At 57.1% G+C, this 13403-nt stretch overlaps 1 protein-coding gene across 4 annotated transcripts in view; it reads right to left on the reverse strand.

Annotated features, from left to right (window-relative positions):
- Positions 1–13403, reverse strand: part of RGS12 (regulator of G protein signaling 12) — a 119745-nt gene that overhangs the window by 73472 nt on the left and 32870 nt on the right. For 3 of the 4 annotated variants that reach the window (XM_058719615.1, XM_058719618.1, XM_058719619.1), the window contains one exon: positions 6597–6713. The exons of the other annotated variant lie outside the window; for it this stretch is intronic. In XM_058719615.1, the coding sequence (XP_058575598.1) occupies positions 6597–6713 (117 nt within the window). The remainder of the gene's footprint in view (positions 1–6596; positions 6714–13403) is intronic. 4 annotated transcript variants of the gene reach the window in all.

A 13403-nucleotide genomic window follows, 5' to 3' on the forward strand; every position in this document is an offset into this window, starting at 1 on the left:
TCTCTTGCTTCGATCTCGAGGGGAAAGCTTAAGTGTGCTGCCCGCTATGGGGACTTTTATGACCTCATCAGTTAAGGAAGTTCCCTGTAATGCCTATTTTGCTAAGTTTTGTTTTGCTTTGTTTTTGTTTTTCCCATGAACGGATGCCGACTTTTACCAAATGCTTTCCCTGCTTCTGTTGAGAGGATATATCATTTTTCCACTTTACTCTGTTACTGAGGTAAATTATATTGATCTTCAAGCGTTAAAAAAATATCCTGTCCTTGGAATAAACATGAACCTGCGCTCACGTCGTGATGTTAAGTGCTTCACCTGTGCTCACCTGTGGGCAGCCGGCCCCTCTCCTCCCCTCCCCCTCCTCCCCCCTCCTCTCCTCCCCCTCCTCCCCTCCCCCTCCTCCCCACCCTCCCCCTCCCCTCCCCCTCCTCCCCCTCCCCCTCCTCCCCATCCTCCCCTCCCCTCTCCTCTCCTCCTCCTCCCCTCCCCCTCCTCCCCCCTCCTCCCCTCCTCCCCTCTCCTCCCCTCCCCCCCCCTCCTCCCCTCCCCTCTCCTCCTCCTCCCCTCCCCCTCCTCCCCTCCCCCTCCTCCCCTCCCCCTCCTCCCTTCCTCCCCCTCCTCCCTTCCTCCCCCTCCTCCCCTCTCCTCCCCTCCCCCTCCTCTCCTCCTCCTCCCCTCCCCCTCCTCCCTTCCTCCCCTCCCCCTCCTCCCCTCCCCTCCCCCTCCCCTCCCCCTCCTCCCCTCCTCCTCCTCCCCCTCCTCCCCTCCCCCTCCTCCCTCCCCTCCCCCTCCTCCCCTCCCCCTCCTTCCCCTCTCCTCCCCTCCTCCCCCCTCCTCATCCTCCCCCTCCCCCTCCCCCCTCCCCCTCCCCCCTCCCCCTCCTCCCCCTCCCCCTCCTCCCCTCTCCTCCCCTCTCCTCCCCTCCCCCTCCTCCCCTCCCCTCCCCCTCCTCCCCTCCCCTCTCCTCTCTTCTCCTCTCAGTCCGCATCCGGTTTGGGGGTCAAGGTTCAGGGGCCTCATAAATTGAGCTGGGAGGTACCCCTCTTCGCGCATTCCTCTGCCCGTTTGGCCTGTTGGTTTCTGTGTCACCGACTTCTGCTTCTGCCCTCGTTTCTGCCAGCTTCCCCTTCCCGCGTGTCGTCTTTACGGCTCTTCTTCTCACCTCCAGACGACTTTCCACTTCCCTTCCCTTCTCGTACGGGCATCGTGACACCACAAACGTCGCCGCGGGCGCCCCGTACCCGCGCGCCACGGGTCAGAGGGGAGGCCCGCAGCGTCACTCCCGACCCCCACAGTGACTCTCCTTGGAGCGACGGGTCGCGTTCTCCCACATGCACGGGCACCGCCCGCTCGCCGCCGGTTTCTAGTACGCTGGCTGTGGCACAGGACACACTGTTGGAGGGTCCTCCGCGCCTACGCAGACCGGCTTCGTGGCCCAGCACGCGCTCAACGTTCAGACGGTCCGGGAGGGGTAGAGAGCGGGCCATCGGGTGCAACGCCGCACGTCCGTCCGGGAGGCCAAGTTGGGAGTCGTGCTGCTCAGATCCTCTCTCTTCCAGACTTCGATCCCCTGCTCCAGCCGCCAGCTGCGGGGCAGGGAGCGTACGAAACCTCCCGCCGTGTCAAGCAGTCCACTCCTTCTCCCGCTTCTACCCGGTTTTGCTTTAGGTACGTTGAGACCATGTTACTGAATGCACACAAGCTTCAGGACGAGAACCTCTCACTGCCTCTTACGATTCTGAAGGCTCCCTTTTCAGGTCCAGGGATGCTTTTTGCCCGAAAGGCCCCGCTGGCATTAATGCGACTGCCACTGTTCTGATTAGTACTGCTCAGTGTGTCCTTTTCCAGTTTTTTGTTTGCTTTCTGTGTCCTTAACTTTTGGATGTGTCTCTAGTAAAGAAAATAATCAGATTTTACATGCAGTCTGACAATCTTTTCTTTTTAACTGCTGTATCTGATTCATTTAAAATGGGTGTTCTTGGGGCGCCTGGGTGACTCGGTCAGTTGAACGTCCGACTTCGGCTCAGGTCACGATCTCGCAGTCTGTGAGTTCGAGCCCCGCGTCGGGCTCTGTGCTGACGGCTCAGAGCCTGGAGCCTGCTTCTGATTCTGTGTCTCCCTCTCTCTCTGTTCCTCCCCTGCTCTCACTCTCTCTCTCTCTCAAAAATAAAAAAAGATTAGGGGCGCCTGGGTGGCGCAGTCGGTTAAGCGTCCGACTTCAGCCAGGTCACGATCTCGCGGTCCGTGAGTTCGAGCCCCGCGTCAGGCTCTGGGCTGATGGCTCGGAGCCTGGAGCCTGTTTCTGATTCTGTGTCTCCCTCTCTCTCTGCCCCTCCCCCGTTCATGTTCTGTCTCTCTCTGTCCCAAAAATAAATTAAAAAAAAACGTTGAAAAAAAAAAAAAAAATTTAAAAAAAAAAATAAATAAAAATAAAAAAATAAAATAAAATAAAAAATAAAAAAAGATTAAAAAAAATTTTTTTTTCATAAAAAATAAAAGCGACGTTCTTGGGGCATGAGGGTGGCTCAGCTGGTTAAGAGTTCGACTCCTGGTTTTGGCTCAGGTCACGATCTCGCGGTTTTGTGGGTCCAGGCCCCGCGTCGGGCTCTGTGCCGACAGTGCGGGGTCTGTTTGGGATTCTCTCTCTTTCCCTCCCTCTCTGCCCCTTCCCCCCTCGTGCTGTCTCTGCGTTTCTCAAAATAAATAAATGTAAAAAAAAAAAAAATGAAATTGATGTTCCTACTGACATGTGGGGACTTCATCCCACGGCTCTACTCAGTGCTGCCTCCGTGGACAGCCCCCAGCTCTCCGCCCTCCTAGTGTCCCGTCTCTCCAATTTCTACCTTCTGCTGAGTTGACTGGTTTTTAAAATTCCATTTCTCCTCCCTGCGATCTAAAAGCTCTCTTTATTTTACTGTCTCAGGCTACCCTGGGGATGACAGCATGCGTTCTCACCTTATGAAAATCAAGGACGAACCACACCTTCACCCTCTTCCTGAGCACTGACATCACCTGGGGCTTGCAGTCCACTCACCTCCCAGCGCTCACACTCGTGGCCACGCTGTGATTTACTTGTATACATTTTAAACCAAACAAAAAAACAAAACAGTTATTCTCGTTTTATGCAGTCGCCACTCATTCGGACTGACTCACACGCGTACTGTTTCATCACCCCAGTTGACGTGGGTCCCCAGGCCTGCAGAGCTCTCCATCTGAGTCTCCCTCCGGGGAACCCAATCCGAGCTGCTGGTGTCCCGGACGAGGACGCGAGACAGGACTTACGCAGAGGAGCGGGGCTGCTGGTGGCCAGGGGGGCAGGGGCCCCTGGCGGGGTGCAATGAGAAGAGAATGTTCTGAGAGGCCCAGGATGATCAGGCACCACCTGAAGGCTGACGTGAAAGCCGGTGCCTCTGGGGAGGGGACCGTCCGAGGGTGCGAGGACCAAGAGGTCGGGGACGGCCTCCCAGGCTGCCGAGGACACCCGCTAAAGAGTAACAAAGAGAAGTACAGAGAGACAGTGTGTTCAACAAGCTTCCCTTAGAAACAGGCTGACCGGCAATGAGTGTTCAAGAAAGGTATTTGCAGCTTGTACATTTTGAAACCTTTAGGCAAAAAACAAAAAAAAAACCAAAAAAAACCCAAACTTAGCAAAGATTCACTCCTATGTCTCCAAGTGTACCATTTTAACAAAAGCGAGAGGTCCCACACGTGGTAGAAAGACCACGGCTTTGCAGCCTAGCGTGGCCTAGAAGCTGCTGTTGGAAGTCCCTGCGGCTCAGCTTCCTGACCTGTAAGACAGAGAGCACGACGGTCTCCTCGCGGAGCTGACCTGAAGGTCAGAGATCAAAGACTGAGCTGCCCGCTGCCCGCTGCCCTCGATCAAGGGCGCAGACACTGGTGCACACGCGGGCGGCGGGCGGCGGGCGGCAGGAGGGCCCAGCGCTCTCTCCTGGGCGAGGAGAAGTGAGCGGGAGCCACGGAGCCTGGAGGTCTGACCGCGGGCTGCCACCGCGAGCCAGGCTAGGGCCACTTCTCACCCCTGGGAGGCTCAGGCCCCTCCCACGAGCCTTCTCCCAGAAAAATGCAGCCAACGGCTGGCCAACAGGCTGACCCGAGAACGCGGGCTTCGCCGAGACCCCCTTCCCTGGGAGCCACACGGCTCCGAGGGCCCCCGCACTCGGCACACTCACCTCTCTCCTTCCACCCAGCGAGGGGCCGCACCGGAGCCACTTCTGACCGCTGCTGACCCAATGCGGCCTGCTGGCCTGCACTGCCCCCCAGTTACCACGACACCACGGGCAAGGTGGCCCCCCCAGCTCCAGCCTCCAGCCTGCGCCCCCCTCCTGCCTCTGTGACCCACCCCCAGACTCTGACGACCCTCCCACATCCAGCCTAGAAGACAGGGCGGCTTCAAAGACCCCTTCCGCCTCTAACATTCAAGCATCCCGGTTTCACATCAAAACACAAACGAACCTACTACTTGAAGCAACAATCAACCGAGGCCTGTTAGTTCCAGTTTATTGTCAATCAGTCTGTAAGAACTTATCTTATTTAGAATTAATTTTTAAGCTAGAACCAAACAGATGTTTGCATAACCGTGTTCACAGCGCCAAACGGTGGGAGAAACCTAAGTGCGCGTCGTCAGAGGGATGGATAAACACAACGTGCGATGTCCACACGACAGATCACGTGGATAAAAAGGAAGGACGTCTTGACGCCTGCCACGCCGTGGACAAGCCTGGAGGACGTTATGCTCAGTGAAACGCGCCAGACCCGGAAGCAGAGAGCCCATGTGATTCCATTCTCATAAGGACCCAGTGTCGTGAAACACTAGAGACGGAAAGTGTGGGGCTCCAGAGACCAAGGGAGGGGGTGGGGAGCCAGTGTTTCATGGGCACAGAGGTTCAGTGCTGGGGACGAAGGGTGGGCACGGCCACACAACACTGTGAATGTCCTTTTTTTAATGTTTATTTCTTTTGAAAGAGAGGGGGAGAGAGAGAGAGAGAGAGAGCTGGGAAGGAGCAGAAGGAAAGAGAGAGAATCCCAAGCAGCCTCCGTGCTGTCAGCACAGAGTCTCACATGGGGCTCGATCCAACGAACGGTGAGGTCATGACCTGAGCAGAAACTACGAGTCACAGGTGCCCTGACGCCGTGACTGCTCTTAATGGCGCTGAACTGGACACTTAAAAAGGGTGAATTAGACATATGTGTAACGAATGACACCCTGAACAAAGGTGGGAATAAGCCACAAAGATTTTTCCAAAACATTCACTGACAAAGGACTTGTGTCCAGTACACACACACACACACACACACACACACACACATATACGTACATACAAAATCTGAAACTAGGAAAGGATATGAATAGGCTAATGCAAAACGGAGAAAACTCGAACAGCCCAAGAGCCTCCCACAGACCACTCGGCCTCACGCACCATCAGTGAAATGCCGGGTAAGACCAGACGCCATTTCACTGAAATGGAAACTTCCCAGCCCGCCAGCACCAAGGGCGGAGAGGAGGGGTGACGGGCTCACACGCCGGTGACCCCAGCCTGCGTGAGAAGGGTCACCGAGACTGGCGCGTGGCCACGCCTATCACTGGCATTCTATGCCTGGGAAGCTCTCCCTCCCGCATGTGCCCACGGGGCCCCGGGCGCAGGTTTCCAGCTGCCCAGCGGGGGGCCGTCCACGGCGGGGCGGATGCGAGGCCGGGACGCTCACAACAGACGCCACAGCACGACACGACGGGACTAAAGCCTGCGGGTCAGGCGGCGTTTTAAGGGAGGCGGAACAAGACAGCCGGTGCCACGGCCCCTGTGCAGACTGCCAGGCCGAACGCACGGTGAACCGCAGAAGGGTCGGGGCCGCCACGGGTCCAGGGAGAAGGGAGGCGGCCTAGGCGGAGCACAGCGGTTTTCAGGGCCGCGAAACCCCGCCTGTGACACTGTGATGGAGGCGGCGTGACATCACACACCTGTCCACAGCCTGAGAACGGAGAGCACGGAGAGCGGCCTCTCACGCGAGCCGTGAACCTCACAGGGACACGTCCGCCCGGCCCGTCGGCCGACATGCGCCATGCCGGTGAGGGGGGGGAGCAGCCGGGGTCACGGGGGTTGGGGGGGTCGGGGGCTCTGCACCTTTCTGTGGTCCTAAAACCGCTCTGACAGCCAAGTCCATTCATCTCTTTAAGGAATATGGATAAAAGAAAAGAACTCGGTATCTGTGGATCGATACGCTGTCTTTAGAGGGGGGCGACGAGAGGCCCTCCCTCAGGATTCTTGTGAGGCCGAGTCAAGTTCACGTCTACCACGTTTACAGCAAGGCACGGTGATGTCCGCAGACTCGTGGGGCAAGAGGGGCAGCGATGAGACAGGAGACGGTCCGCAGACACGGGCGGGGGGCGGGGGGTGGGGGGGGCAGGGAAGGTCCGGATGTGCAGGAGAGGCCCCCCACACTTGAAGATCAGGGCGACAGCAGAAGAAGGAGGGAGGGGAATGGGTGAGGGTGGGATTCCAGGAAGATTCAGGTGTATCTGCACGACCGACGTTCATTTTTAAAAACCTGATGGAGAAAGAAAATAACTAAAATTCAATTACCTCAAGATCATCAAGGGAGCGAGTGATACTAAATCTCTTGGATCTTCCAAATGATCTCCGAGCAGAAGTGCGCTGAGAAGTCTGAGTGAGTCCAACTCCCCGCCCAAACTTTGAGCCCTAAACACAAAGAAAAAGTACATCACGTTACCTTCTCGGGAAGAGAGGCTGAGTTCTGCCTGACACCCTGCCGTGGAGACGAGAGGGTCGTCCCGGGTTAATCTCATGCTCTGTACGAATGACCCCGATCCAAAACCCAAAGCTGAAAATAAAAGTCACCCCAGGATCTCCACGCATCCGCTCTGCCCCTGAAGCTCGGCGCCCGGAGACAAGCCCCGGCTCACGCCTGCAAACCGCAAGGAGGGTTGTGCCGGCTGACCGGCCGCCAAAGGCTCTCACCAAAAGAGCAAATGAAGAACCACGGACGAATAACTGGGGAAACATAAAGGGTGTGGCCAGAGAAGTAACTATTAATGTAAACGTTATGCTTTTACATAATTTCACAGGCATCCGAGGAAACTGAAGACTCCCCAGATGGTCAGCTGGTGTCTAAAGACCAGACCAACTCAGGTGCACAGGACAACAGGCCATTAACATGTCTTGTTCTTTCTCTGGGAAATGACCAGAATTAATTCACTGTCATTATGGGATTGTCACTTCCCCAAATGCGATCTGGGTCCAACAAAGAAGGCCTCCCATTTTAAAGGTAAAAGGCCTCACAGCTGAAATCTCTGATATCCTGGGTACTCGAAACCCTAAAGTGACCAATTTCAGGCACAGAGGAAGTGAGCGTGTTTTCTGCAAACTGGGAGGCAGGCCCTGACCCCCTCTGCCCTCCTCCTGCACGAGAACCTCGGCCGTCCTGCAGGAAGGCGGCCTCGCCTCACCGCCTCGTACAGCTCTGGGGGCTGTCTCGGCACCAAGCCGTCCCCACACACGCCCTCGCTCCCCCCCGTCCCCGGACTGCACCTGCACCCGGGCCACTCGGCTGCCTAACACCGGGACCGCCGTCACCCGACGTTCCTGACACAGACTCGAGGGGCCCTCCAGCCACAGTGGCCTCCGAGGGGGCAGCGGCCCTGAGGCCACCGAGCCCTGGCTCTCCCTCCTTCCCCTCCCGGCCTCCCCCCGGCTCCTTCCAGCCACTGGCCGCTCCCCTCACGCTGTGCTGTGCTGACACCCAGAACCCGGCTTCTCACCCCTGCCCCCCAATCACTCAGGCCCGAACCAGAGAAACGAGCACCTTATTTTGAATCCTTTCATTTTTATTAAAAAGTCACATAGGTGTCGATAGCAACGGCCTTCATTTCGCCTACTCCGTGTGGCCACGGGGCTCTCCACAAGTGTCTCCAGCACGGTCGCGGGCACAGGAGCACGGGGCGCCCGGGAGGAGCACACGACAGGTCTCGGGCTCCAAGCAACTCCCCGTCTACAGGTCCCCCTGAGAGGCTACCCGTGGCTGCGGGCCACACTCTGGAAGAAACCAGAGGCCCCTGGAGGCTACACTGAGGACAGTGACTGCGGGTCAGGACAGCTGGGAGGCTGAGAAAGGGCCTCACTCCCAGGGAGAAGAGAAGGCCAGGCTGGCAGGAGCAGAGGCCAGGCTGGAACGCAGCGGCGGGACAGGCAGGGCAAGGCCACGCCGCACACGGCACTGGCACGGGACGCTTCAGCAAAGTCGTCCGAAATACAGCGCGTAAGCTCAGGAACCGGCAGCCTGTTGGCCACGGGGAGCAGAAGAACTGACCCAAGAAGCAGCGGCAGAAACAGCAAAACGGGGCAGAAGGGGAGGGAGAGAGAGAGAGAGAGACGGAGAGGGAGGGAGGGTGAGGGAGAGACAGGGAGGGAGGAAGAAAGAGGGAAAGAGGGACAGGGGAGGGAGGGGGAGGGAGGGGAAAGAAGGGAGGGGAGAAGGAGGGGGAAGGAGGGACGGTGGGGGTAGGAGGAAGAGAAAAAGAGGGAAGGGGAAGGACAGGAGTGGGGGAGGGAAGGGAGGAGGGAGGGAGATGGAGAGAAGGAGGGAGGGCAGGAAGGAGGACAGGAAGGAGAGAGAGAGGGAGGGAGGCAGAGGGAGGGAGGGAGGGAGGGACTGTCTCAGGGACAGCATAAAGGGCAGGTGTGAAGAGAAAGGGCAGGACATCCGAGGGTCGCACCTGCAGCCGCCGCCCGGAGTCCTCGGGACGAGTAATACAAGTACCTCGCGAGCCCTAACATCCCACCAAGAGCTCGAGAAGCCGTCTGTCTGCACGCTGTCACAGCAAAGGCACCTCTCCTTCTTCCTGTGCGCATAGCGGATGATGCTGTGCGCGGGGAGCAGGACAGCAGCTAAGTGTAACAAGGGACAACGTGTGCAGGAGCACAGAGAGGTGACCACGACACCCACACCCCCAGAGAGGAGCCCAGGGGACAGCAGGTGGAAAGCCGTCACCCTGAGCGGTTCCCCCGGTGAAGCTGTGCGAGCCGTGACGGGCCTCCCCCGTGGACCGTGCTGGAGCTCAGCCGGGAGCTCCCGCTGAGAAATCAAGTTGCACAGAAGATCCGCTCGTCCCCTGACAGGGCTGGGTGGAAGGCAGAACCCCACGGCCCAGGGTGCCAAACTGCCTCCGCAAGAGTGCAGCCACACTGAACCGTCCCACGGAGCCACCACTGTAAGTGGCTCATTTCAGCACAAGCAGTGACCTAGACCAGCCAGTCCAACCTCCTCAATCTCCCCGCAAGAAGGCGGGAGCCAGTGAGGCACCCGCTCAGGGTCGCCCAGCCGGAGGCCCGGGGTGAGCCGGGGACCTGCCGTGTTTCACTTACGATTACAACTAGAAATTCCGAACCCAGGGTCTAAACGCTAGACCATCAGCCCCAGTGGGGCCAGAGCTGTGTTTGCCCTGCTCGCATAACACCCCCCCACTTCCCACCGGGCCTGGTACACAGCAGGTGTCAGGAAGCACTTACCGAACAAGTAAACTCTCATAAAGGAGACTATTTCTCTTCCGTGTTTTATTTATGTGTTTTTGAGAGAGGGAGAGAAAGCACACAAGCAGAAGAGGGGCAGAAAGAGAGAGACGGAATCCGAAGCAGGCTCCGGGGTCTGAGCTGTCAGCACAAAGCCCAACGCGGGGCTCGAAGTCACAAACTGTGAAATCATGACCTGAGCCGAAGTCGGATGCTCAACCGACAGAGCCCCCCAGGCGTCCCTAAAAAGGAGACTATTTAGTTCAAAATGGAGACCAGATCCTCTGAAGGTTTTTCTAAAAAGAGGGAACATAGAGAATTTGAGAGGTAAGACTTCCAGCTGACATATTTACGGCTCCTGGCATATCAGGCAGCATCTAGGCAGACAGCAAGACCACACCACGTCTTTCAACAGGGACAACTTCATGGAAAGAACCTCTAACCAGGCGTCAGAGACCCGGAAAGGCAGAAAAAGATCCTAAGAGGTCAGGAGACGGCCGCCGTGGGAAAGGACTGCACCCCCAGGGACAGAGGAAGCAGTGATGTAAACTCAGCAGCCAGATGGGGGGAGGGAGGGGAGCGCTGGTGGGGGACCCATACCTCGGATGTGGCCACGTGGTGCCTGAAGGACTATGAGACTGGCCCAGGGGGAAGGGGGAGCTGAAAACTGGTCTCAGAGGCTACAGGAGGAAGAACTGCTGGGCAGGGGTGAGGAGCTGCAGGGAGCAGACAGGAAGGGTCTGGACCTTCCTCCTCCCTCCTGGCCACTCCCCCAGGACCTCTGGAGGCAGAGCCAGAGGGGACCCTGCTGGCCAGGGGAAGGGGACACAGACCCCAGTGTCCCGGAGCTGATTACAGAAAGGAAGCTCTAAAAATAAATCTAATTAAATAAATCTAATTTTTAAAAAAGGGAGTTATAGGGGCGCCTGGGTGGCTCAGTCGGTTAGGCGTCCGACTTCAGCTCAGGTCACGATCTCGCGGTCCGTGGGTTCGAGCCCCGCGTCGGGCTCTGGGCTGACGGCTCAGAGCCTGGAGCCTGCTTCCGATTCTGTGTCTCCCTCTCTCTCTCTGCCCTCCCCCGTTCACGCTCTGTCTCTCTCTGTCTCAAAAATAAATAAAACATTAAAAAATATATATATAAAAAAAGGGAGTTATAAAATTTTACTGAAAGAAAATGAAGCCTAAGTAAATGGAGACAAATACCAATTTCACGGATAGGAAAACTCAACATTCTAAGGATGTCAATTCTCCCATGGGTCTACAGATGAAAATACAATTGCAAAAATACGTCAGTGGCGTTTTGGAGAATTTACAAACTTACTGTAAAATCTTACATGAAACAGCAAGGCTCAGCATAGCCAAGATAAGGTAAGGAGATCTGGCACTTCGGATACAAAGACTCATTACCAAGCCTCAATTTCAAAAGTGAAGTATTGGTGGAGGTACGGACATGGGAAACAGAGCACACGTGAGTAACAGCAGCCCCACAGTCATCCGGAGAGAGAGGAAAAATCAGCTTGCCACCCACCTTATTCCATTCTTAAAGATCACCTCCAAGGGGCGCCTGGGTGGCGCAGTCGGTTAAGCGTCCGACTTCAGCCAGGTCACGATCTCGCGGTCCGTGAGTTCGAGCCCCGCGTCGGGCTCTGGGCTGATGGCTCGGAGCCTGGAGCCTGTTTCCGATTCTGTGTCTCCCTCTCTCTCTGCCCCTCCCCCGTTCATGCTATGTCTCTCTCGGTCCCAAAAATAAATTAAAAATGTTGAAAAAAAAAAAAAAAAAAAAAAAAAGATCACCTCCAAAACAATTTTAAGACAAAAAGAAGAATATTCCTGACCTCGGGATAGCGATGAGGTCAGGAATCAACACTGAAAATCGTGAGAAGACTGACAAGTTGGTTGACATTAAGGTCAAGAGCTTCTGTTCAGCAAGTCCCCACAGAGCAAGCGGAAAACACAAGCCACAAACGGAGTCAGTGTATGTGCGACACAATCGTCGCAGGATTAGCAGCCGGTATCTGTAGCTTCTACAAATCAAGAAAACAGACAACCCAACAGAAGTGGGCACAGGTGTGAGCAGCTCCCTCAGCAACGTCTTCATGGGCAAAGCCACGGTAGAGTGTCATCTCCCATCCACTAGACGGGCAGGAAAGTCAGAAGCCCGGCGGGCGAGTTCCGGCAAGGACGTGGCGCCGTCTGGCGCTCACACTAGCGGCCCGGGACCGTCGGGAAACCGAGCCGGAGAACCTGGACCCACAGTCTCCCGGTCTTGGACTCGGCCGCTAAATTACGAGGGAACAGACAGGGCAAACTCTGGGACAGATTCACCTCCCCGGGGCCAGTCCTTACATCTCAGGGATGAGGTGAGCATATCTGGGGAGGGGCCGGCCGTGTCCCCCTCCCTCCGGACACATCTGTCTACACTGCAAAGCGTAGGAGGGAAAACCCAGAGTCCTCCCTTCTGTCTCCAAGGTCACTTGCTCAAAGAGCCAGGGTCTCTGTCCCCTCTCAGCGTGCGTATAAGCTCCCCGATTCCTGTTTTCAGGTCTCCTCACCTACAGCACAACCCCGGTGCGTGCAGGGCGACACCCGACGTGGCTGCCGTTGCAACGGCCCAGGGGTAAGGATCGAGCGCCAGGAACGAGTGTGGTCGTTGTGAGTCACTTATTAAATCTGTCCCCGCTCCGGAGAGCCGGCGTCTCCTGTCAACGCGAACGAGGGCGGATACTAAAACCTGTGCGAAGGTGAGCAAGCACCGGAACGGCCCCCGGGGGCCTCCTCCGCCCGCACAGCCGGGGACGCAGGCGTGAGCAGGAAGCTCAGCAGCAGCACCGCCACGTCTCCGCCAGCTCAGTGCGCGTGCGAGTGTGTGCACTGCTGCGGTCACGGTGGAGACGAGGGAGCTGCCGACAGCGTCGCGGCTACAGCGGTGGAACGACACCAAACAAGTTGTCACCACTGTTTACAAAGCCCAGAGAGCAGCACAGCTACAAGCTACATAACCACCGCTGCGGGACTCGAACCCTGCTGACTCCCGCAGGAGCGCCGCGGCCGCTGAGCTCTCAAGGCGCTGGCCTTCCCCGGAAACCACATAAAACCACAGCAGGGCGGTAAGCGGTGTCTCTGTCCCTCAGCCCCCGGTCCTGCCTCCCCGAGAAGCTCCCCGGCACCTGACCCGCATCCCCACAGGGCCCCGATCCCCCCCCCCGCGGCGCTCCGCTGCTCCAAAGGGGCTCCTGGCGTGGAAGGGGTGCGCAGACCCGCGGAGGCTCCCCGCACTGTCGGGTTCGTGGGCACCGGCCACCCGCTGACTTTCCCGGCCCATCTGTTTGCTTCCCTTCCCTCCGATTTGGGGCGTTGTTTACACAGGGTAGGTAATGAGCAAAGCCGCTCTTTGCAGAAGGATTTAAATCGCGGAGCCTTAGTTGTGGCCTCTTCAGTATTCTCTGGAACTTTTATTTGCAATCTATTTTAAAACTTCCTCTCGGGGCGCCTGGGTGGCTCAGTCAGTTGAGCGTCCGACTTCGGCTCAGGTCACGATCTCACATGAGTTCGAGCCCCGCGTCGGGCTCTGTGCCGACAGCTCAGGGCCTGGAGCCTGCTTCCGGTTCTGTGTGTCCCTCGCTGTCTGCCCCTCCCCCGCTCACGCTTTGTGTCTCTCTCTCTCTCTCTCAAGTAAATAAACATTAAAAAAAATAAAAAAAACAAACAAAAAAACTTCCTCTCGTGCTGGGAAACTGCACAAGACCTGTCTGTCGGGCCCAGTCCCCTCCTGGCCTGACCCCTGCCGAACCCATCACTGGCTGGGCCACACGAACCCAGCCTCGGGCATCCAGTGCCAGGCCTCACACTCTGTTCTTAGGAAAA

This window comes from Neofelis nebulosa, chromosome 3, assembly GCF_028018385.1.
Source record: "Neofelis nebulosa isolate mNeoNeb1 chromosome 3, mNeoNeb1.pri, whole genome shotgun sequence".
Classification (NCBI taxonomy): Eukaryota; Metazoa; Chordata; class Mammalia; order Carnivora; family Felidae; genus Neofelis; species Neofelis nebulosa.